Here is a 21,147-nt window from a genome sequence, read left to right as displayed (position 1 = left end):
TTAAAATTTATAGTCTTGCTCTAGATATTTTTCTGTCAGACCCTGCTTTTTGTTACGTTTAAATATTTTTCGAAATTTCTGATTTCCAACAACCTGGACAACTGATATCACGGCAGCGAGTTTTGAAAAGTCGGTGTAATACACAAATCCACCCCCGCAAGAGCAATTTTGCCACTAAACGGTTTCGGAAAATCTCCGGCGATCCAGGCGCGTACATTCCATTTTCTCCGCTCCCTTTGGAGTCTTTGGACCATGCACGCGATAAACACTCCATCAGGCCGGAGCAAGGCGATCCAAAGGAGCGTCTAGCCCCGATCGCGGCCCGATCAAAGCGCGGAGTTCACGATCCCGATAATTCTCCCCGACTCGACAAGGGAACTCCGCGGAATAACGCCGGAACATTGTTACGCCGGCGTAACTTCTCGCTGACCAAAATTGAATCGCGGATCGAACACGGTCGATTTCAGGGGAAGGCGGGAAGTAGGTCGGCGAGATATTTACCGTGGTGGCTGGAAAATTCAATGATTATTCAGGCGGACAGAGCGAGCGGTCCGCAAATGTGATTGATATAAATTGAACGACTCGACATTTGTTCGTTACGCGACAAATAAATTGATCCTGCGCGGCGCGGCGCCGCCTCTGCGACGGGTAAATTCGTTCGTTTTCGAATATTACGGGGGACGCGCTCGAAACCAGGCGACGAACCGAAATCGCGGCACGATTTGGGGGAGATAATGATTCCCGCTAACGAAGTGCGGGAATATCGTTCCGGCGCGAAGTCGCGGGAACTGTAAAAATTTAATTAACATTAATTGACAGACTTGCAAAAATTGCGATCTCGCAGCTTTGCCAATGGAGCGACGATACGAGGGAGTAAATTTGTAAAGTCGATGAATTTATTGGTGAAATTGTCTGTTAAAAAGTGTCTGCAGTGGAAATCGTTATTTACAGACAGCCACAAAGGTGGAAACGCATTCGTGCAGGCACGCGATGAAACCGGCTAACAAAGAAAAGAATCAGAACCAGAAGTGTATCCCTTGTGAGTAATAATATATTGTTTAATAAATAGTCGATTTTTAGTAACAGTGGAAAGTGACGTTTATCAATTTCTGTGATTCTGTGCGGAGAAATCGTTTCTAACGATACTGTAACTTCTTGATGCAGATGACTACAACAGGGTGGTTTTGGACACGATAGAGGGTGAACCTGATTCTGATTACGTTAACGCCTCCTATGTAGATGTGAGTAGAATATATTTGCAGAGCAATCTTTTAGAGTGGTGATTATAAATTATTGAATGGCTACGTATAAAATACTGCATAAAATGTAAGCATAATTAAAATTCTTGATTTAAGGGAGTTTTCTAATTTGGAAGAGTATGTATATTTTAGGAGTTTTTTAATCAATTTTTTCTAGATGAGATATATTGTTTGCCATTCAAACGTGTATACGTTATTAAAGTACACGTATTGATTTTTTAGAAAACATTTTTTTGTTTGTAAATATTCGTGCCAGGAATCGTTCAGTGTTGCGTTGATTTTGTGCGTTCGGTCCGTGTGCACCCCCACCTTTCTGCCATCCTAGTGGATGAACGGCTGATCCGAAATGTGAAAGTAAAATTGATTTACAATCTACATAAGTGTAATTTTCGTCTCAACCACGGATATTGAATTTGAACCACGAAATTTTCAAAATTGGTTTAAGGGAAAGTAATTTTACCAAATTTTATCCTTTTCAACCCCCGGAAGAATAGAAAATGTCGTCGGAGGTGAATAGTCGTGGTTCAGACGAAAGCTGTATGTCTTTTAACCATACCTTCCAAGTTTCAAGTCAATCGTGTCATTACTTTTTTCTAAATCGTGGCAGAAGTCTACGAAAACATCGTTTTTAGAAAAACGCATTTAAAGTTTACCTGAGCAGCTTAGATAGCCCGTACTATTGTTCATTCAAACTTTTTTAACTCAAGTTTTCACGAAAGAGCCTTCGGTGGGACATTTCTGGGACTATCAGGATCAAAATAAAGCAAAAGAAATCGATTTGTTGAGCCGTCCGAAGTAGAAAACCCCCTTAATCTGATCACCATAAATTGAACCGTAGTGAGGGATATCAAGGATCAAGATTGTACCGGCAAATTTGAATAATCCATAATGAACGATTCTTAAAATAGACCACGAACTTTTACCGCGGAAATTATATTCAAATGACACGATAAGTTTCGTCTAATCGATCGACGATTACGTCACGTTTCAGAGTATATTGAAGCCAAATGCTTACATCGTGACTCAGGGACCTATAGAGAACACCGTGACGGAATTTTGGCGCATGGTTTGGCAAGAGAAGGCCTGCTGCATCGTTATGCTCACGAAGACCTTTGACTTCATTAAGGTAAGAGGACTTATGGAAATTTGCAGGAATACTTCTTACTGGAGCCCCTCGCTTCCAACTTAACGGGTCTCCCTAGCACAACGCTCCGAAAATAAGGCAAATTTTCGGGAATTTGTTACCAAAAAAGTATGAAATATTATAACTCCAAACTTTCCACGTTCCTCAATTCACACTCAAAGAACGCGCTCAATTTTTTCTATGCAATAATAATAATTTTCTTCGGAGTTACAGCGGTAGCAGTAAAAGAGATTTAAAAGAAAAGTTTATTGCTGGCGGATACGATTCCGGCTGTAATTTTCGTCCGAAACAAAAAACGCAAATTTCTTCTTAATCTGTTTGAATGTGGTTATCGTGGGAACTAGAATCCTTCCACGGCCATTTACTCGAAACACAGTGGACAAACCATGAAACCATGTACCCACAGGAATATCGAAACGCCGATTCTCATATTTGTTGCCCCAGTCTTTATCGCGGCAGTCCGCGCATTCGTTTCCACGAATTTCCAATTCGCCCCAGCCTCGTGTATATTCATATTCATATTTCATCAATCCCCTCTCAGTATGCGCGGGCCAGGTTCCACCACGTACTACTATCTGTCGAGTGATAACGAGCGCGCCGGTCGAATCGATTTCAGGTGATGTGCGTCCAATATTGGCCGGCCAGCAAGGACGTAGACGAAGACTACGGCGGCATCGGCGTTTCCGTGCTGAAGGAGGAGGAGCTCGCCAATTTTCACATACGGACGATAAGGCTTTACAAGAAGAACGAGAGCGACGTGAGTGCACTATCCGTTACACTTTTCGCAGATTCATGCTCGCGACGTGAAAAATTGATGCGGAGGGAAGCGAACGGTCCGTGCTAGCGCGCCGCCACTCGCGGACTGCGTTAAGCCGCGCTCCCGCGTGTGCAACGTGTCACGCGTCCAACCGCACGGAATATCATTCCAGTTCGGTTCCCGAGCATTTTAATACATTTCCTGTGCCTCGAGCGGTGCGAAATTAGTTCGCCGAGCTAAAAGTGGAATACTTTGGAAATTTGTTGGATAAGTAGAAATCAGCTTCCACACTCCAATCTTCAAGACTCTTGAGATTCAAAATAGAAGTTAGATTAAATTCCTCGGAAGTTTGAAGATCACGCGTAGAACAGGCTTAATCCTTGGAAACCCGCATTCATTTAATAATCAGTGGAGGTGATCTCAAAAATCTGCTGTGCCAACTCGCGATACACAAAGATTAGAAAGGAATCGTTTCCCAACTCAGGATTATTAAGCCCCTTGCCCATTTCTTTTAATTAGGACTATCATTTGGTAATTTACAGTTCTTACAGTTCGCCAGTTATAAATCGGAAAATTTTCGGCAGTTAATTTCACCCTCTTAGAGTGAATTTGGGCAGCAAAGAGAATTGGGTTGTACTCAGGAGGACATCCCCTACATGTTCACAAAGTTTCATAATTTTTTGAATTTCCGGGTTCGGGATGTTCTTTTATCAAAAATATAAGGGTTGAAAAGTTTTAAGCCGTCGTACATACAAATGGTTACTCCTACGAAAAAAACTCGTAGAACCTTTTTTATGCAGAATTTCCCAAGCTACAAATTTCATAATAACTATTTTTGTCGTGGAACTGATAGATAACGAGATATTCGCGAAAACTGATTGGCCATACTTCCTTTTAATTTCACTGGAGTACTGCTATACAGCTCCCTGGCAATCTTTTTCCACGCCCCGTATGAAGCGCGAGGCACAACCGAATAATCCTCGATGTAGTAACTAGTAACGAAGTCTCGGCTGGCAGGAACCCGCGCACACTCGAAACTCGCCCTGAACTTCCGGCAGACTCCGTCGCCCGCTAAGGTTCCAGCGGGGCTGGATTCGCGGGCGAAAGAACGCGCGCGGAAGTTGATAAAAAGTTGGCGGAATTAACTACGGGAGAGAAGTAGCCTCTGTGCGCTAGTTCGGTCGTCTCGAAAGTGGGTGAATACGAAACGACACGGATGAGAGATAGGGCAGCCGTGGGAGGCGTGGGTTCACTCGAACAGCCGTTACGTAAGACGTAATTTTATTAACCCACCCCTAGAAATGGAACGAAAACACGGGGAGGGTATCCTTCGAGTCCCTCTCGACTGTTTCTTTGCTGTAGTGAATGGTCCACTGCGTATCGCCGTTTCTGCACGAGCGAGGCTACTCTGTTATATAGCCGAAGCAATCCTGATAGAAACTGTCCCTTGGTAATTTCGCAGGTGCTCGTGTTCTCTCCGTTTCGTTGCCTGGCTGATGCTAAACCATCCTTTGTTAATGTAGTAAATAGGACGCTCCGTTTTGAGAAGCTCACGAGGGAACCACGTGAGGTGTTAAGCCCTGATTTTAAGCAAACTTCGTAGAAAGCTTGGGAATTGAAAAATATTCGATCCCTGTTCGCTCGTAGGTGTGGAGTAGGGTGGGTTTTATTTCCGACTTTTGATTTTTTTACGCGACACCCTCTGGAATAGTTCCAATCAATGAAAAAGAAATCTGTGTTATGTTTGAGCTCGGTTAGATAAGGGAAAGAGGAGCCCCTGGACACTTGTACATTTCAATAATAATTATTTAAATATTGAATTATTTGAATATTGAATTATTTGAATACTGAATTATTTGAATATTGAATTATTTGAATATTGAATTATTTGAATACTGAATTATTTGAATACTGAATTATTTGAATATTAAATTATTTGAATACTGAATTATTTGAATACTGAATTATTTGAATACTGAATTATTTGAATACTGAATTATTTGAATATTGAATTATTTGAATATTGAATTATTTGAATATTGAATTATTTGAATACTGAATTATTTGAATACTGAATTATTTGAATACTGAATTATTTAGATATTGAATTACTTGAATATTGAATTACTTGAATATTGAATTATTTGAATATTTAGTTATATAATTATTATCTAATCATAATAATAATAATAACAATAATAATAGTATTATCCTCTTATCCAATCGGGCTAAAACTTTATACAGATTTTCTTCTAAGGTGTGCCGCGAAGAAAACCGGGGAAAAAATGTCACTAAAAGTAAATAAGAACCACCCCAGTGTGGAGAATTAATAATTTACGAGATAGTTGACAATAAAATAGTTAACACCTCATGCGGTTCCCTTTTCAATAGAAGAGTTTTACCTCCACTATTATAATATGAGATAATGAATGAAGAATTAATGGAAAATTCTTGTTCCACATTTCATCAACCATGTCAAGCGTGTAATTAGCAATCAGGGGTTGGCGCATGTATCACGTAAATATTCGCGTCACCTGTGATAAAAAGTCCCCCAGAACTGAACCCATGACAAGTCGTGGATATTCAGATTTCTGCATAAAATATCTTTACGATCGAGCTGTGAAATTTCGGAACAGGACATAGCAGCTCGTTAATGTCGCGCGTTTGATCTCCGTTAGTTGTTTCTTCGTGGCTCGTCAAACTATTAACACATATCCGGCCGGCGCGTCTTCGCCAGAAGCCCGAAGTAAACGAAACAAAATAATTGATTACAAGACTCGCCGGCTGGGCAGAATGTAACGTAGAAAGTGGGTCTTCCAGCTGCGTAGATTTCAGAAATCCGCGCGCCGGTGCAGCTTAATCTTAATCCATCATGTTGAAACGTAAAATAGTGGGAGGGTACGAAGAAAATTCAACGGAGGCGTCTACGAAGAAGTGCATGTTGCAGCGGAGCACACTGAATGGAGAATTGTGCGCGGGATGTAATATGCGAGGGAATATTTGCAAGTTCAGGAAGAGGCTGCGTGCCACTTAAACGGTGCAAGATTGTCGAGAGCGGTATTGTTAAATTGTCGTCGAGCACGACACTTTCGTCCAAGTAAATCACGACAGTCGCGAGCGACGTGCCGTTTAGGCAAAACGATGAACTCTCCGAGTAGTTTCGCTTCTGCAGCCTGGTCTACGAACAATTCGCAGGTGCACGGGGATTCTCGTGCAGGCATCTCGTTTGCTTGCGAGCTTCGTGGATAACTGAAGAGAAACGAGAAAAATACTCGGGGCAGCATTATTAGAATTGTGGCACCCAGAATGAAATTAGTGCAAGTGCCATTTCTCTGATTTCGAGGAAATCGAGTTTGGAATTAAAATGTATTAAAAAAATTCCACGTAAAGTCTCTGTGACTTGATATTTTTAACTGATATTTTTACAGAACTTTTTGCGCTTAAAAGAGCAACATTTAAAGAACATTTGATAATTTTTTCGTAGAAAAATATTTACGTTTATAATAAAATAACAAGCGACATCCAAGAAGCATTTTTAAAAAGTTGCTTTCGCGATGAGCACTGGCATTCGTAACCAGATTATCTAAAATAAAAAAACAAAAAAGATGTCGTTAGTATATTAATGTATCCTCAGGTTGACGGAGAGAATTTTCCGAAATATTAAGTTAAAACAACATGGCAGCTATTTAAAGTTGAAATCCTGATTTTTTCGCGTAATTTTTTCTATCTTGAATCCAACAAAGCTCGGAAACAATGATAGCGTGGAAGATTATAATTATCGTGCTGGGCATAAGATTCGCTAAAGATTCGTTTCGGAACTCGAATTATTTACAATGCCTGTCCGCGTTGCCCCGCGTTAGAAACGATACGGTTTGTCGAAATTGCTGCGATTTCAGGAGGTCACGGAAGAAAGGACGTTGTTGCAATTCCATTACACGGAGTGGCACTCGCACACGTGCCCGTTTGGGAACGCGGTGCTGGAATTTCGCCGACGTGTCAGGGCAGTGGTCGGGTCCACCATAAAGAACGAATCTGGCCCGATGGTGGTGCACTGCAAGTGAGTATCCGCCAGAAGTAACGGCCGCTGTCTGTCTCGTCACCGTTCGCGTCCATAGCTAAACGTGGTGTCTTGTTACTGAAACAAAGCGACGGCGGCGGAAGGTCGGGAGTGTATTTGGCGATCGACGCGAACATGGAGCTGGCCGAAGAGGAGGACGCGTTCAACGTCTTCGGCTACTTGAAAAAGTTGCGGCAAAGTAGAAGAGGCCTCATCGAGAACTTGGTAAACTCCGAGCACCGTCAGTCTCCCATATTGCGAACGAAAGGGCCATTTTTATGTTCTATCGATAAAACGTGGATCCCTTCTTCAATATTTTCCTGAAAACAAAATATTTGAAGATGCGAAACTTCGTAGCTCGATTATTGTGCATCCGGATATTTATTCACTGCAAGGGTTCGTCCTTAAATTACGTAAGGCTTTTTGGGTGGGGGGCAGAGCCGGATTAACCGGTAAACAAAATAAGCACTTGCTTAGGGTATTGCGAAAAAAGGTGCAGAGGAAACACTTTTTAGTCAAATTATCGAAAATGTCTACGAAATCGTACATTGCGTTGAAGTGATGACCCAAATAAGGTAGGATTTTGTGGACTATTACAGCCTTTTAGTGATGTAATTAAGTTGTTAAATAAGGAATTTTTTTTCATTGATAAAATTAATTTATATCTATATTATTTTAGAGTAGTTTTGATTTTGTTGTTGTGTTTAGCAGCTTGACTAATACGGGGGAGAAGAGGGTTGAAATATAAAATCTTACAGATTCTTATACTTGCAGAGGGAGGGGGTAAGAAATCCCCAAAATTACCCTTACGTGATTCAAGGATGGCCTCTAAATAGTTCTCCAGAATTTTACAAGCTAATGCAGTTTAACGTCTCTCGTGAGATTTTCTACAATCCCCTGAATGCATGGTAGAATTATTTATTGAAACTTCTGTAAACAAGTTTTAACGCAGAGGCGTTTTTAATTACTCTTGCTGGGGTAGATGGAATGTTTACGAGTGGTAAGCGATTTGTTTCTATCCAGGACCAGTACAAATTCGTGTACGACACGCTAGAGGAGTTCGTGGTGTGCGGCGCTTCGTGGTTCCCGGTTTCGGAGCTGTCCCAGCGGCTCAAGCAGAAGAGCGTAAAGAATCCTATAACCAAGATGAACGAGTATCAGCGGGAGTATCAGCAGATTTGCAAGCAAACGCCGCGTTTTACGATCGGAGATTGCGCCGGCGGGCACAGGGCTGATAACAGGGAGAAGAACAGAGACGTGCTAGTAGTACCGCGTAAGTTTGCGCGGACGGAAACACTTATCAGGATCTTTCGATAAAAAGAAGCCTCGTCCAAAATGCATTCCGCAAATATGCTGTATCGTCCGTATACTGTATCGCTTTTTATGTTCGCAAATTTCTAGGAATTTACATGTTATTAAATATTACGCTTCGATTATTCTTATTCTTCTTTAGTGGGCAACTGACTTCTCTGCAGCTTATTCATATGAAATTTGTAAATATTTTTTATTAACTCAAGGTGTGCAGAGTGTTGGAAACTGTGGCGTACTCAGGATTTAATCTTGGGGGGAGCCGAGTTGAACGGATAAAAATTTATTTAAAACAATTTCATTTAATGCAAGTTTAATAAAATTCATTAGGTGATTATAAAAATTTATTTAAAGAATAGAATCTAGTTTTTTTTTACAAAGTCCCTTATTTGGGGGTCGCCAGGGCCCGTTGCCACCCCTCCGGGTGCGCCACTAATTGGAAATATTTATTGCACCACTCGGATGTGAAACACTTTATCAGTTATACCTCTCTTATTATTAGTACTGGAAAAATATTATTGCAAAAATGTGTAGCTCACTATTTTGACCAAAATATTTTATCGTGATGCAGTACATATTTCCAGTAGACTTTCACCTTCAAATCTATTTATTTTAGCAGCTGATTTGGAGTAGATTTGCTATATTTATTGGTAGCATAAATTCCTAGAGCTTTGCGAGTATATTCAGCAGTATGGAAATACAAATGTAGAAAAGTTGGTGTCGCGTGTCTGTCCTTGTTCCATTCGTACTTCCCTGTACGAATTAATTACGCTTTCTGGTTTAGCTGACAACTTCCGACCGTACCTCACCAGCTTCCAGGGTAACAGCTACACTGACTACATAAACGCTGTCTTCGTGGACGTAAGTTTATATATATATTTATAATTTCGCGTTTGTAGCATGCACAGCGAAGCAGGAGAATCATGCTGCATGCTATTAAGAGCTAACCCAGACACCAGAAAAATTCTGTTCTGAGATCCTCTAATTTACTACGCTTGACCCAATAAGTTCTGTTATCAAACGTTCAACGAAAGATCCGAGAAAAACTCCACCTTCGCTGCTAAAAAGGAGCGCGGTAAATTCTGCCGTGCCGAAAAAGAATATCGCCTCTATCCCAAATGGCTGCCGAGGAAACAGCTTGTAACTTTTCAGCGACACCCAGTCTGAATGGAGCGCACGTGCTCCCAGTAGCTTTGAAGTTCGTTTTTCCAGCGAAGCCCCGCGCCAGGAAACTTTATTCCGCGCTTTCGATCTATTTTTGAGCGAGGAGCAGCGCAGCTTACACTTCCGCCGCGTATCACGCCCGGTCTCGCGTGCGGGATTCAAATTTCAGCGTTCCTGTCAGAGCCAGCCTGCTTCTATCACCCTTCCCTCTTACTATTATTCATACGCCACGGTTCCGCGGCGACAAGCTGTCTATCCCGATCCTAAAAGTACATTCTCGCCAGGGCTACACGAAGCCGAGGGAATACATTGTTACGGAATGGCCGCTTCGGCACGTGTGTGGTGAGTTCTGGTCCCTGGTCTACGACTACGAGTGTGCGGCGGTGGTGGTGCTCTGTGTGCCGCCCCCCGGCTCCACGAACTTCCCCAGCTTCTGGCCGGAGGGCAAGCACTCGAAGAAGTACGGTCCCGTGTTCACGATCGACCACATCAGCCACAATCACTACACGAACATCAAGACCTGGGTGAGATAGCGCCTTGATGTTCTTCCTTCGACTCCTCTCTTGCTCTCTTACGTCCCCGTGCCCGCCGTGTTTATCGCGGCGGATGATGGTTGAGGGGGATGGGATAGGTAATTGGATTCTTATTGCAGATTTTCAGGATAAACAAGAAGATCGTGTCGCTGACCGAGCTGATGGCTGGGGTGAAGGCACCCCCTAAGACAGTTCAGCTGTTCCAGCTTACTTGCTGGCCGATGGGTCATAAGGTTCCAACGTCGACCAACAGCCTGGTGGAGCTGATGAATATGGTGGAGAGGTGGAGACAGCGGACGGATTACGGGCCGGTCGCTGTGGTTTCGCCGGACGGTAGAAGCCGCTGCGGCGTTTATTGCGCGGCGAACGCCTGCATAGAGCAGGTGATACAGCACGGCGAAGTGGACATCTTCCAAGCGGTTAAAACTGTGCGCAGGCATAGGCCTCAACTCGTGGAGAACATGGTACGTGGTCGTTAATAGCGGAATAATTGAGAAACGACTCTGTGAACGCATAGTAGAATGTTTTACCCTTGCACTTAGAAGTGAGCCACATAGGACACAGCTAAGGTTATAAGTACACAGTCGTCCAGGTGACAAGCTAATACGCGATACCTTAAAAATCCTGAGGCAAAAAGGCATCGAAAAGTCCTTTACCGTTTTGGGATCCGAGGCTTCGTTCTCGAGATATTAACTGTTGAATATTAGTGGTCCAAGTTCCGGGGCGCGCAGTTTAAAGCCGGAACAGCTGAGCGCCGAGCAGTACGTCTACATATCTACACGCGCTTAGTAGTTACTGCTCCGCGCTCAGCTGACTCTGGTTTAAATTGCGCGCCCCGGAACTGTCAATATCACGAAGACTCGGATCCCAAAACTTTGAGACACTATGTATACTACCTTCATCCTTCAGCTACGTTTATTGTACCCATTCCACTATTTGCACCGCCAGGTCATACCTACAGCATTTAACCCCTAACCATAGGATCGCCCAATTGTCAATCATCCCCTCCCGTTCTCTTCCCCCCCAGACGGAGTACAAGTACTGTTACGACCTGGTGTTGCACTACGTGCTACACTACCTCAACAAGGACATGAACGAGAAGAAGTGAGAAAGCGAGTTGAGGGACGAGCTGTGGTTCATCGAGTTCGGTCGCGGGGCCGCGTTACCATTGACGCCGGAGGAGGCCCCAGCGGACGGCGAGCCGATGGTGCCCTGCGCCCAGGGTCGGGTCATTGTGGAAACAGCGAGACCAGCGCCCCCATACTTCGCTACGTGCACCAGGTACCGCAGACCACCCGGCTGCGTCCTGGCCAGCGAGGTGATGGCGAGTGTCCTCGGGGCGACGTCGTCCTGCATCATACAGGCGGACCAACACTTAGCGGTCTCCATGGGCAAGGGGGCCATCAGCAAGAACGTGATGATCCCGGCGCACAGCATCGCCATCAGGCCGGAGGACCTGGGCGTCACGCCCTGGTACTTCGAGGATTATCCGATCGTGGACCCTCTGCCGGGGCCCGCGGGCGATCGGAGCTCGTACCCCTCCTGCTCGTACCCCGACGCGGACTCCACCATCAAGCCGGACATGATCTCCACGAAGAACAGCAGCGTGGACAGTGCCACGCCCAGGAAAGCCTACATGGACCTGAGGGACGCGATCGCTCTGCTGGACGAAACCTGCCCGAACAAGGAACCAAGCCCGTCCCTCACGCCGCGGACCCCCAGGACACCGCTGACTCCCCACCCGAGGAACAAGAGGGCGCGATCCAAGAGCAGCGACAACTCTTCCAACTACAGCAACGATCGGCTGAGCGACCGCTCTGTGGAGAACACGCGGTCCCAGGACAAGGAGAAGAAGCGACCGTTCCTGAAGAAGATCGGGATATCGAAGACCGAGGACAAGCCGTTCCTGGCGAAGATCGCGCCGAAGATAATGGGCAAGCCTTACCTGGAGAAGATCGGGCCCAGCAAGGCGGTGGAGAGGCCATTTCTGGATAAGATCGGGTCATCCAAGACCCTGGACAAGTTCGTCTTCGACGCGTCACGCCACGAGCATGGGAACTCTGACAAGAGGAGGGATGGTCCGCGGAAAGACGAGGCGGCTGGGATGATACCAGAGTCGAGGATGCCGAAGGAGCATAAAGCACAGAGGGTTCTAACGGTCGACAAGCAGTTCGCTACCGAGAGGAGGCGTTCTGGTAAAGGTACCCTATTGAAGATGTACTCGTTCGAGACGGAGGATCTGGAATCGACCGTTCAGGCGAAGGATAACAGAGACCCACTGCGTGGCGCATCTTTGGACGACGTCCTGGACTCTGGTCCTAGCTCCCTACCTCTGGAGATCGACAATGATCGAACATCCAAGGCGGAGGCGAAGGAACGGGTAACTGACGGGGCTGAACTACTGAAGTGTCGCGTGACAACCAGCGGGGAGATCACCTCCTGCAACACGAGCTTCGGCTCGGACAAGGAGCCAAACAGCTGGAGCAGCTCGCCCATGAAGAGGTGGCACCTGAGGAGGGACACGTCGACTCCGAGGACTCCCACGCGTGGCAAACTTATCCAGAGCGACGACAGCGTCCCCAATTCGCCCACAAAACGTCCGATCTCCAACGTCTCCACGGACCATCCGGATGGTTCGCAGGTGGAAGCTTCGGGGAAGAGCGTTTACTCTCCGCTGAAGACCAGAAGGCAGACTTATGAGGACATACTAGAGAGAAATGGTAAGGAGGAAGATGGCAAACCGAGCAAACAGGCGCAGTTCGAAAGACGCGGCATTTCGTCGGACAATCTCCTGTCGAAGGATCGTTCGATCGCTGCTCCCAGTTACCAGGGGAAGGATCAGTTGGAGAAAACGAGAGAAGCGTCTTCCGAGGATCACTTGACGCGCTATCGTGGCCAGGAGTACAGTAAGGAAACGTTCAAGCAGCTGCAGGACAAGTTCAAGTGCCACGAAATACCGACAGAGACGTACGCTGATTTTAAGAGGCGCACGCGGGGCAACGCGCCTAGCGTCGTCGCTAGGCAGTCAGAACGATTGAAGGGGAGCGCTGTGGCAGACACTCGCGATGGAAGCTTGCAGGACGTTAAAGGAGATGCCGAAGAGACGTCCAAGTTGATGGCATCGAGCGCGCGAGCGGATGATAATATGGAGTCCGAGGGGAACGAAACGATGCCTGATGGGAAGCGGGATATAGCGAGAGGAAGCACCACGAGGTCCGTGCTGAAGAAGCAGCAAGGGATCGATAACCCCAGCGATCAGGAGTTCGACGGGAACGGCTCTGTAAGGCGTCCAAAGCGGCGGATCTTCCACGAGCCCTCCCAGGAGACCATGGACCTGCTGACGGAGCTGAGGAAAGTGAAGAGCCTGCTGAAGACGCCGTCGTGGGAGAAGGACCTCGAGCTGGACAAAAAGCCAGCCCGCCAACCGAAACGCATTCTATTAACCGACAAGGAGTTCTGCCTTTCCGTGGAGCGGGAGAACAGCGTTCGTCGTCCATCGAGGGTAACGAACTCGCTGGAGACAACAGACGAGGGGGCGTCAGTTTGCAAGGGAAAGAGGGCTGAATCCGAGAAGAGAATCCCCGGTCCAGCTTTGTTCGAGAAGAAGTGTCTCTCGTTGGACTACGCCGACGAAGAGAAGCCACAGAAACCAGAGCCCAGGGCCATTTCTTTAGCCTCCGCTAGGAACCTCCCGTCAGAGACTGGGGGGATGATCGATTACTCCGATCTAGCGTTGATCTGCGACTCCAAGAGCTACTCGTCGGACGTATTCAATAGCCCGTCCGAGGAGGCGAACGAGAAAGAGTATAATAACGATTTGGAGGGAGATATTCGGAGGACGACGAACCAGAACCATTGCACGGAGGTCGATATCACCATTCCCATAGATCAGAGAGTGGGCAGTCCCAAGGGCAGGGTACAGATCCAGGGAAGGACCAGCGATCTTTACGAGATCATATCCCCAAGATCGACGCCGTTCCGGGTGAAAAAACGGCTCGGAAAGATCTCCGTAGAGGAGAGCGTCAAACCGGAGAATTTCACCCTGGGTTCCAAGGTCGACTGCCGATCCGTCGTCGCACAGAAACGGACCAAGTGCTTCCCTTTATAACGCACGTCGACCTGCCCGTGGGCGAAACACCCCCTGCGACGACGTTAGGCTGCGTTCGCCCCTCAATGATATCCCAGGCGAGTTTAAAGGCACATTTGTGGGACATATTGCTCGATACTTTTTCATTAGCGGGTTCGTTGGAGCAGGGCTTTGAGAAATGCCCCTTTAAGTCGGTCAGGTATCCATGGAGAATGTTCGGTAAATATTCACAAAAAGGGATTTTCTGTTAATATTATTAAGTTAGAATTTTATATTCTGAAATGCCTATTTTTAATGTGGTTTCTTTAACTTATTAAATTTACCTTACCTTATATGAGGGGAGGGGGGTCGCAGGTTATTTCAATATTATAAAAGGGGATCGCGACTCAGAAAAGGTTGGGAACCACTGCTCTATTAAGTGTAAATGATATTCGAAAAATTATATACTTTCGATTAAACTCTTTTTGATAATAACTTTTTAATAAACAGCGACCCCCAGCTAAAACCTTCGCAACAGTGCTCAGGGTGATAACTTTGACAACATATTAAAAGCTTATCGAAATCGGAGGTCGCTCCCTTTTTGAGAAAATTTACCAAATGTTCTTGCATAATTCACTCCGAGCGAACATTCGGGGACACTTGGACAATACTGTCGATGCTTCTAAAAAAGTACCGAAAACGCGACAACGCTGTGTACAGGGCGCAAGTCCCTCGGCGTGAGAACACGCCGCCGCCAGGAGAACCGCGAAGACAAAGTAGAAGAACGATTAACCCTTTGAGTACTGAATTTCAAGACACGAAAATAAGCCTGCAGACTGAGCTTCTTTGGTAACTTTGAGACAACAGGATTTTTACAGTCTAAGTAAATAATTAATAAAAAAGAATGATAATATATGTACAAGTAGTAAATGAGAGTGATTCTTCTTCAGAACTGCTGGACGGCGTGGGACTCCTGGAAACAACCGACCGTACTCGTACGGCAATAGTATTTAGCGCGAGAAAATGGAAATCGTATATATATATAAAAAAAAAACCGTACGAATACGGTCACAATACTCAAGGGGTTAATGGGATATAGTACGCGATAAGTTTTGAGTCGAATTAAATAGGGTGGAGGGAAATTTATATGATTGGAGAAACATTAAGTCGAGCGTGTAATATGAATATTTTTCGGAGGGGTTTAGTAATTAATAATTGGTGTTGTAATTCAAACATAATTGACATTGGGTTCCACGCTGTCAGAATTTTTCTTTTGTTTAATGGACGGCTCGTACCTTGGACCACGAAGTCTTGCGCGCCCTGTACACATTAGCAGGATTAGCGAAGCAGGGTTTGCCCGCCACGCCTTTATCTTTCGCCTTCGATATCTATCAGGGCGAAAACGGCAATTAACATTTGCAGGTTGCTCTTGGGGATAGCCGTGCGCATTTACTCGATTGAACGGACTGCTGGCTCCTCCATTTCTAGCGAAGGCACTCGAAGCGTTCTTATTTCCGAGTATAAGTACACCCGTTGCAACAAGAGACTCGCGCGCGCAGCGAAAGCCCTACTTCGTCTCGCCCCGTATTCATCCATGAAAAAATCAAAATGCAAATGGGTACTTTTCTTCTTCGAATTAATCTCCGGACCGAAAGACATCGAGTTGCTTGGGACCGATTAAAGGAGTGCCCATCGAGTTCGGGATATCGATCACCACCGAAATTCGTCGTTGCTCGCCGACAAAGCGGAGGCGAGCTTTCCGAAGCGAGTAGCTCGACGCGCGTTACACTTACAGGTATATTCTAAAACGTATCCCGACCACTTTTTAACCGACGTTTCGCGATAGGAAACGGCTCGAAGAAGCTCGACGGCGGTCCGCCGAGAGATCCACCGCGTCGTCGGCGCTTTCTTTCAGAAAAAGGAAAAGGAAAAAAAAAAATAATAACAAAGACCACACCCCAGCCCATCGGTCGACGACGCAGCGACGCCGCCGTCGAGCGAGTGCCTTGTTCGTGGATATATTTATTTAAACGAAATAAGAAAAAAGAGATGTGGAACAAAGGGAGAGGAGAATCCTATCAAAGATAATTATTAAAAATTCCGACCGCGGGCCGGATTTTCTGAATGGGTCCACGGAGTTGCACTTTCGACGATACCACCGACGACTGAACCGGTTTTTGGATACCGTACACGCTCGCCGAACCTTGAGTGGCCACTCTTCCCCCGGCGCGTCGACGCGCGATCGCGGACGAAACCGGAGATGCATTTTTACAATTCTTACGCCCCAACGGTTTCATGGGAACTCGGCAGAAGCTCGCGGGATTTCCTTTCGACGGCCTCCTAAACAGTTCTCTTGGCGGGGTCGGAGGCTATGAGGCCACAATTCTCTAAATATGTAGGAATAGGTTTTGTAATTCCCGTGTGGGAGCCACGGAAAAAAAGGGCCTCGGGCGATGGAACTCGAACCCACGCGATCTGGCGGATCCCCTGCGTACTGATCAGCCGCCGAACCAGCTCTTCTATATTATATTCCGGGCTCTCTCTCTTATGGGGTTCCTAACCCCACAAATCTTTCCGCGAGTTCGATGAATTTTCACTGTGAAACCGTCGCGGGATGGGATCAAAGCGAGATGATTGCGAGAGATACTCGAGCTCACGAGAGTGCAACTCCCACGCTTGCCAAGCCTATTCCCTGTTCGGCGAAGCGCGTGACGTTTTAACGACACAAACGTATATATTAAAAATAACAGATTGTTACGTTCCTCTTATAATTTTCTAGAGGTAGATAGGACCGATAACGCACTTTGTGGGATAAATACGGAAAGTAAAGATAAATGTAGATATATACATATATATATATATATATATAAAAAGTACATATTATCGTTACTCCGATGGGATATTTGTACGTATTCTATGACTATTAGAGACTAAATCGAGTTGGTATCCATAATGTACATGTATGGGTATGTTTATACATACGGTATGCGTATACACGACGAATTGTGCGGGCGTATGTACGTGTACCTAGTTCGGTACATCATACAGATCCTATAGTAGACGAATTGTGCCAAAGAAAGATACGATTTATTGTACGTTATCGAGTTACTTTTCTTTTTTGTCAAGCATGCAGGGTGCTCGAGTAACGTGTGTTCAAATTTTTGCTGTGGGTTAGTGAGGTTATAGGAACTCGTGTCCCGAGGTGCTGCATTAATAAATTACGAGGTGTAAAGCCACGTTCTCCCATGTGGAGCGTGGTATTACGCGCAATACAAAACGTAAAATGTAGGAGTACACTAAAAGAATCGCTATTCAGGCGCAATGGCAAAACTGTAGCGATCTCGTTTGCGAGGTGTAAGACGTATTCTTATATTTAAAATTCGCGCCGCGAAATACACTTAAGATGTCTCTGCGTTGCGTGTTGCCGTCGAAAGAGGTCTTCTTTTAGTGTTCCAAGGACGTTGCGCGTTGCAAACTGCGCACGTGGAGGCGTGGTTTGAATATGCAGTACAAATTTGACTGCATGTTTCTTGAATATCTGCTTTTGTACGCAGAGAGCTTTTACAGGTCTCCAGCATCTCGGATATTAGTAGCGTATGATGCGTGACGAAACGAGGGGAATTTCGTAAGCTGCTTTGCGAAGGTTTATTGAAACGGTACGTGGTTTTATGCAATCGATATACCGGGTGGTTCGCAAATTATGATTATTTTAAGTGTCTTCCCACTACTTCTGAAGAAATTTTTATTTTCCAGGGCAATGAATTTCTTGGAGAGAGTATTCTTTCTCTCGACACAAAATTATAATAGAAAGTACCTCTGATCACAGTTCTTCGTTCGAAAATAAGTCTTTGGTATAGAATAAAATTTTCTGGCCAGGCTTTTGTTCCCAAGCAAGTCTGTGCTTTTGTTCAACATAAAAGACCACGAAGATATTTAACATAACTATGATGTACGAACTGTCCTCTATGACCACAGAAAAATAATCTCCAGCTCAATCGCGTCTTCGATTCGAGGTGCTGCAGATTTTTGAAAAACTCTGCTAGCGTGTTCGATCGTGTTCACGCACAAAGGTTTTGCACGCGAGCGCGCGGTTCGTCCATTGCGCGGGTAAAACCGCGGGCGCAAATTACGTGTATACATTCTTATATATGGATAGATATAATTTATGTGTAATTTTACGGATACACTGACCGACTGCGAGCTGTCGAGGAAATCGCAAGCGCGTCGAAGGAAACTACTTATTCGAGAACGATCGCGAACCATCCTCGGTACTCGTTGGTCCGTCTAAAGAAACTTCCTCTCGAAATAACCCCCAGTTTGTCCTCAAATTATTTACATCACACAAAAGCTATATTTTTAATGTTTTACTAATCAGTAAATTTCCTCGTCTGAGATTTGTCTTTATCTTTATAAAAATAAAAGGGTTTGAAAGGGAAGAGTATTTTGAAGAAGAAAAATTAATTGTCATTCGTTCGTTAACCCGTGTTAATTTAATTCGACACATGGCTTATAATTTTTTTAACTTCGAAATTTTATTTAAATAAAAAATTTGACCATCTCTGTTTTGTGGCCAAGCAGTTTCGCGAAGCTGTGGAATAATTTCCATTACTATTGGGCACTGGGACGATGAACAACGAGTGCTCGACGAGGTGGAAGAGAGATCGCGATCTTTCGTTTATAAAACACCGTGCGTTGCGAGCGTCCTCGGTCGGTAGGGTGCAATCAAAAAATTTGTTGGTGAGGCAGGGTTCGCATTCTAATACGAAGGCAAAATCGTCCAGACTCGTTCTTAACTAAGAAAAAGAGACGGAGAGAAGGAAGAGAAACATCTCGTGTCGCGACAGCCATCCGTCCACCTTTTCGGCTGTCTACCCTCGTTATTTGCACGCGTACATGTGATAAAATGGTGTGCTTAGCGAATATTGTTGAGAAGCATTCAAACATCCGCGAGGGTGATGAATCTTTATATTCGTGGTTTTAAACCGTGTTTATTTCTCGCTGGCGAGATTATAGTAGCCGATGGTCAACCCCTAACGTTCCACTCGTTATGGTTGCGCATGATGTTCTAGAATTTTATTCCAGAGAGAGTTTACGATTTACGATCCATATTTAGAGAGTTTACCAGCCGATTCTCGTGTTATCGAAAGGGTACTTCGACTTTAAGAGGATTTTAGCGATTTTACGGTACAATGTTTTTACATTGCCACGGATTTTAATTTGTACTTCATCGAACAATTCATCCAGCTTTGTTACGTCGGGCGAAGATAGGGGATCTCTGTAAGGTTTTCGTTGATTGTCGAGGAATATTTACTGTAACGATGATTCTAAGACCAATGATGAATATCGCCAGTGTTTCCATACCAAAAATGCAACAACAGTAACAATAATTGTAATCTTAATTACTCACAAGTGACGGCGCTAAGAGCATAGAGTTTCGGCTCGTGAGAACAGATCAGTCTTCATAATAGAAACGAATTTTCATTATCCGTAAGAATAAAACGAGAGTGAGTGGCAAGCGTTCCGAGAAATGAACTTTAAGAACCGTTTAGAGAAAGTTTCCGACAATTTTGTAAGAAATCTGTAGAACTTGCCAAAAGTATTTTCTCAGTAATTGAGTTCGATGCCCTAACTTTACCGTGAAACTGGACCGACCCTCTGGCGTTTAAATCGCGCGCCATAGATGTCGCCACGTGGAGCTCGGTTCGATATAAGTCGAAATGAATAATACGAATTCTCCGCCGCGAATATGATGAATATGAATATGAACTGCCAAGAAAGAATTGCCTGGCTATAATTTGTAACACGAACGCATAAGTTTCTGAAATCTCGATAAAATAGAGGGAACACAGTTGTGAACCGCTTTATGAAAGAAATTCTTCAGACCACTGTGTGTAATATGGGCATTCGAGAACTAATTTTCACGAAGGATCTGGTATTTCTTTGTGTTTCAAGATTTCCCTCGTGTTTCGTTTCGCCCGAACAGTAAGAAATTCCACAAACGTTGAGAACGAGTTCTAAATGCAGTCCATTTATCAAGCTGATCTTGCGGCGAGCGAATGAGCAATGTTTTGTAAATTGTGTGATAAATGATTTAAATAAGAAACGATGTGGTACATGTTGTGTAACATTGGTACGTTGTTGTAAATAATAAATAGATCGTATGTTGTATCGGGATTGTTCCTTCCACAAATCATTGTATACCACTGACAGTCACTTCATCATACATAGTCACAAGCAAGGTAAGATTTACCCTCCATTTCTGTGGAATTAGTTTCTTATTATTCTACGAGCGTACCTTTTCTGATTATACAATTGAAATCTTTGATATTAATCAAGTATAATTTTAAATTCTAAATATGCAGTTTAGTAATTCCTTCTGCGAGTTAATATAATCCACTTATTTATTTTGGGGCAGGGACTTCAAACCGGTAAAGCTATACCGAAACCGATATCGTACCAAAACAGATGAGTATCGAAACCGTTACAGAACCGAAATAGGCAAATATCAAAATCGTGCATGCGCATGCGCATATTCGGCCCGCGCGATACCTTGCCCGCAGTAGTACCGTGATGTCACCACCAGATGGCAAAGCTTTTCGCGTGTGTTGCGTGGCCTTAGGGGAAATAGTAGCCTTCTGGTGGGGAAATCAGGCGCGGGACAACGTCCGTGGAACGCTAAGGCGTTCTGCTCCCTGAACGCAAATTCTTAGATATAAAATAATAATGTAAGGAAACTATTTGAACACAAACAATTAATAAATTTAATGAACTCAATGAATTTAAACAATACAAATAAGAATTTCGCTAGGTTTATAATTTCACGTCCGTTCACTATCGCTCTCGGGGTTCAAGTGACCTT

The 21,147-nt window shown here is 44.7% G+C and overlaps 2 protein-coding genes across 2 annotated transcripts in view; both read left to right on the top strand.

Annotated features, from left to right (window-relative positions):
* The window catches only part of Ptp36e (protein tyrosine phosphatase 36E), an 86,159-nt gene extending 74,772 nt beyond the window's left edge, over window positions 1–11,387 (top strand). Inside the window, exons 4-14 of the mRNA XM_076827338.1 lie at window positions 952–1,039; window positions 1,165–1,241; window positions 2,251–2,385; window positions 3,020–3,160; window positions 7,057–7,217; window positions 7,307–7,442; window positions 8,241–8,490; window positions 9,310–9,386; window positions 9,974–10,213; window positions 10,342–10,686; window positions 11,250–11,387. Coding sequence (XP_076683453.1) covers window positions 952–1,039; window positions 1,165–1,241; window positions 2,251–2,385; window positions 3,020–3,160; window positions 7,057–7,217; window positions 7,307–7,442; window positions 8,241–8,490; window positions 9,310–9,386; window positions 9,974–10,213; window positions 10,342–10,686; window positions 11,250–11,330 — 1,731 coding nt within the window. The 3' untranslated portion in view covers window positions 11,331–11,387. The remainder of the gene's footprint in view (window positions 1–951; window positions 1,040–1,164; window positions 1,242–2,250; window positions 2,386–3,019; window positions 3,161–7,056; window positions 7,218–7,306; window positions 7,443–8,240; window positions 8,491–9,309; window positions 9,387–9,973; window positions 10,214–10,341; window positions 10,687–11,249) is intronic.
* A 39-nt stretch (window positions 11,388–11,426) lies between these two features.
* LOC143376707 (uncharacterized) lies at window positions 11,427–20,456 on the top strand. The gene has a single exon (XM_076827321.1). It carries the CDS (start codon window positions 11,427–11,429, stop codon window positions 14,328–14,330), a length of 2,904 nt encoding a protein of 967 aa, XP_076683436.1. The 3' UTR covers window positions 14,331–20,456.
* Window positions 20,457–21,147: the final 691 nt, after the last annotated feature.

This window comes from Andrena cerasifolii, chromosome 14 (assembly GCF_050908995.1).
Source record: "Andrena cerasifolii isolate SP2316 chromosome 14, iyAndCera1_principal, whole genome shotgun sequence".
Taxonomy (NCBI): domain Eukaryota; kingdom Metazoa; phylum Arthropoda; class Insecta; order Hymenoptera; family Andrenidae; genus Andrena; species Andrena cerasifolii.
This window is presented reverse-complemented; position numbering and strand designations above follow the sequence as displayed.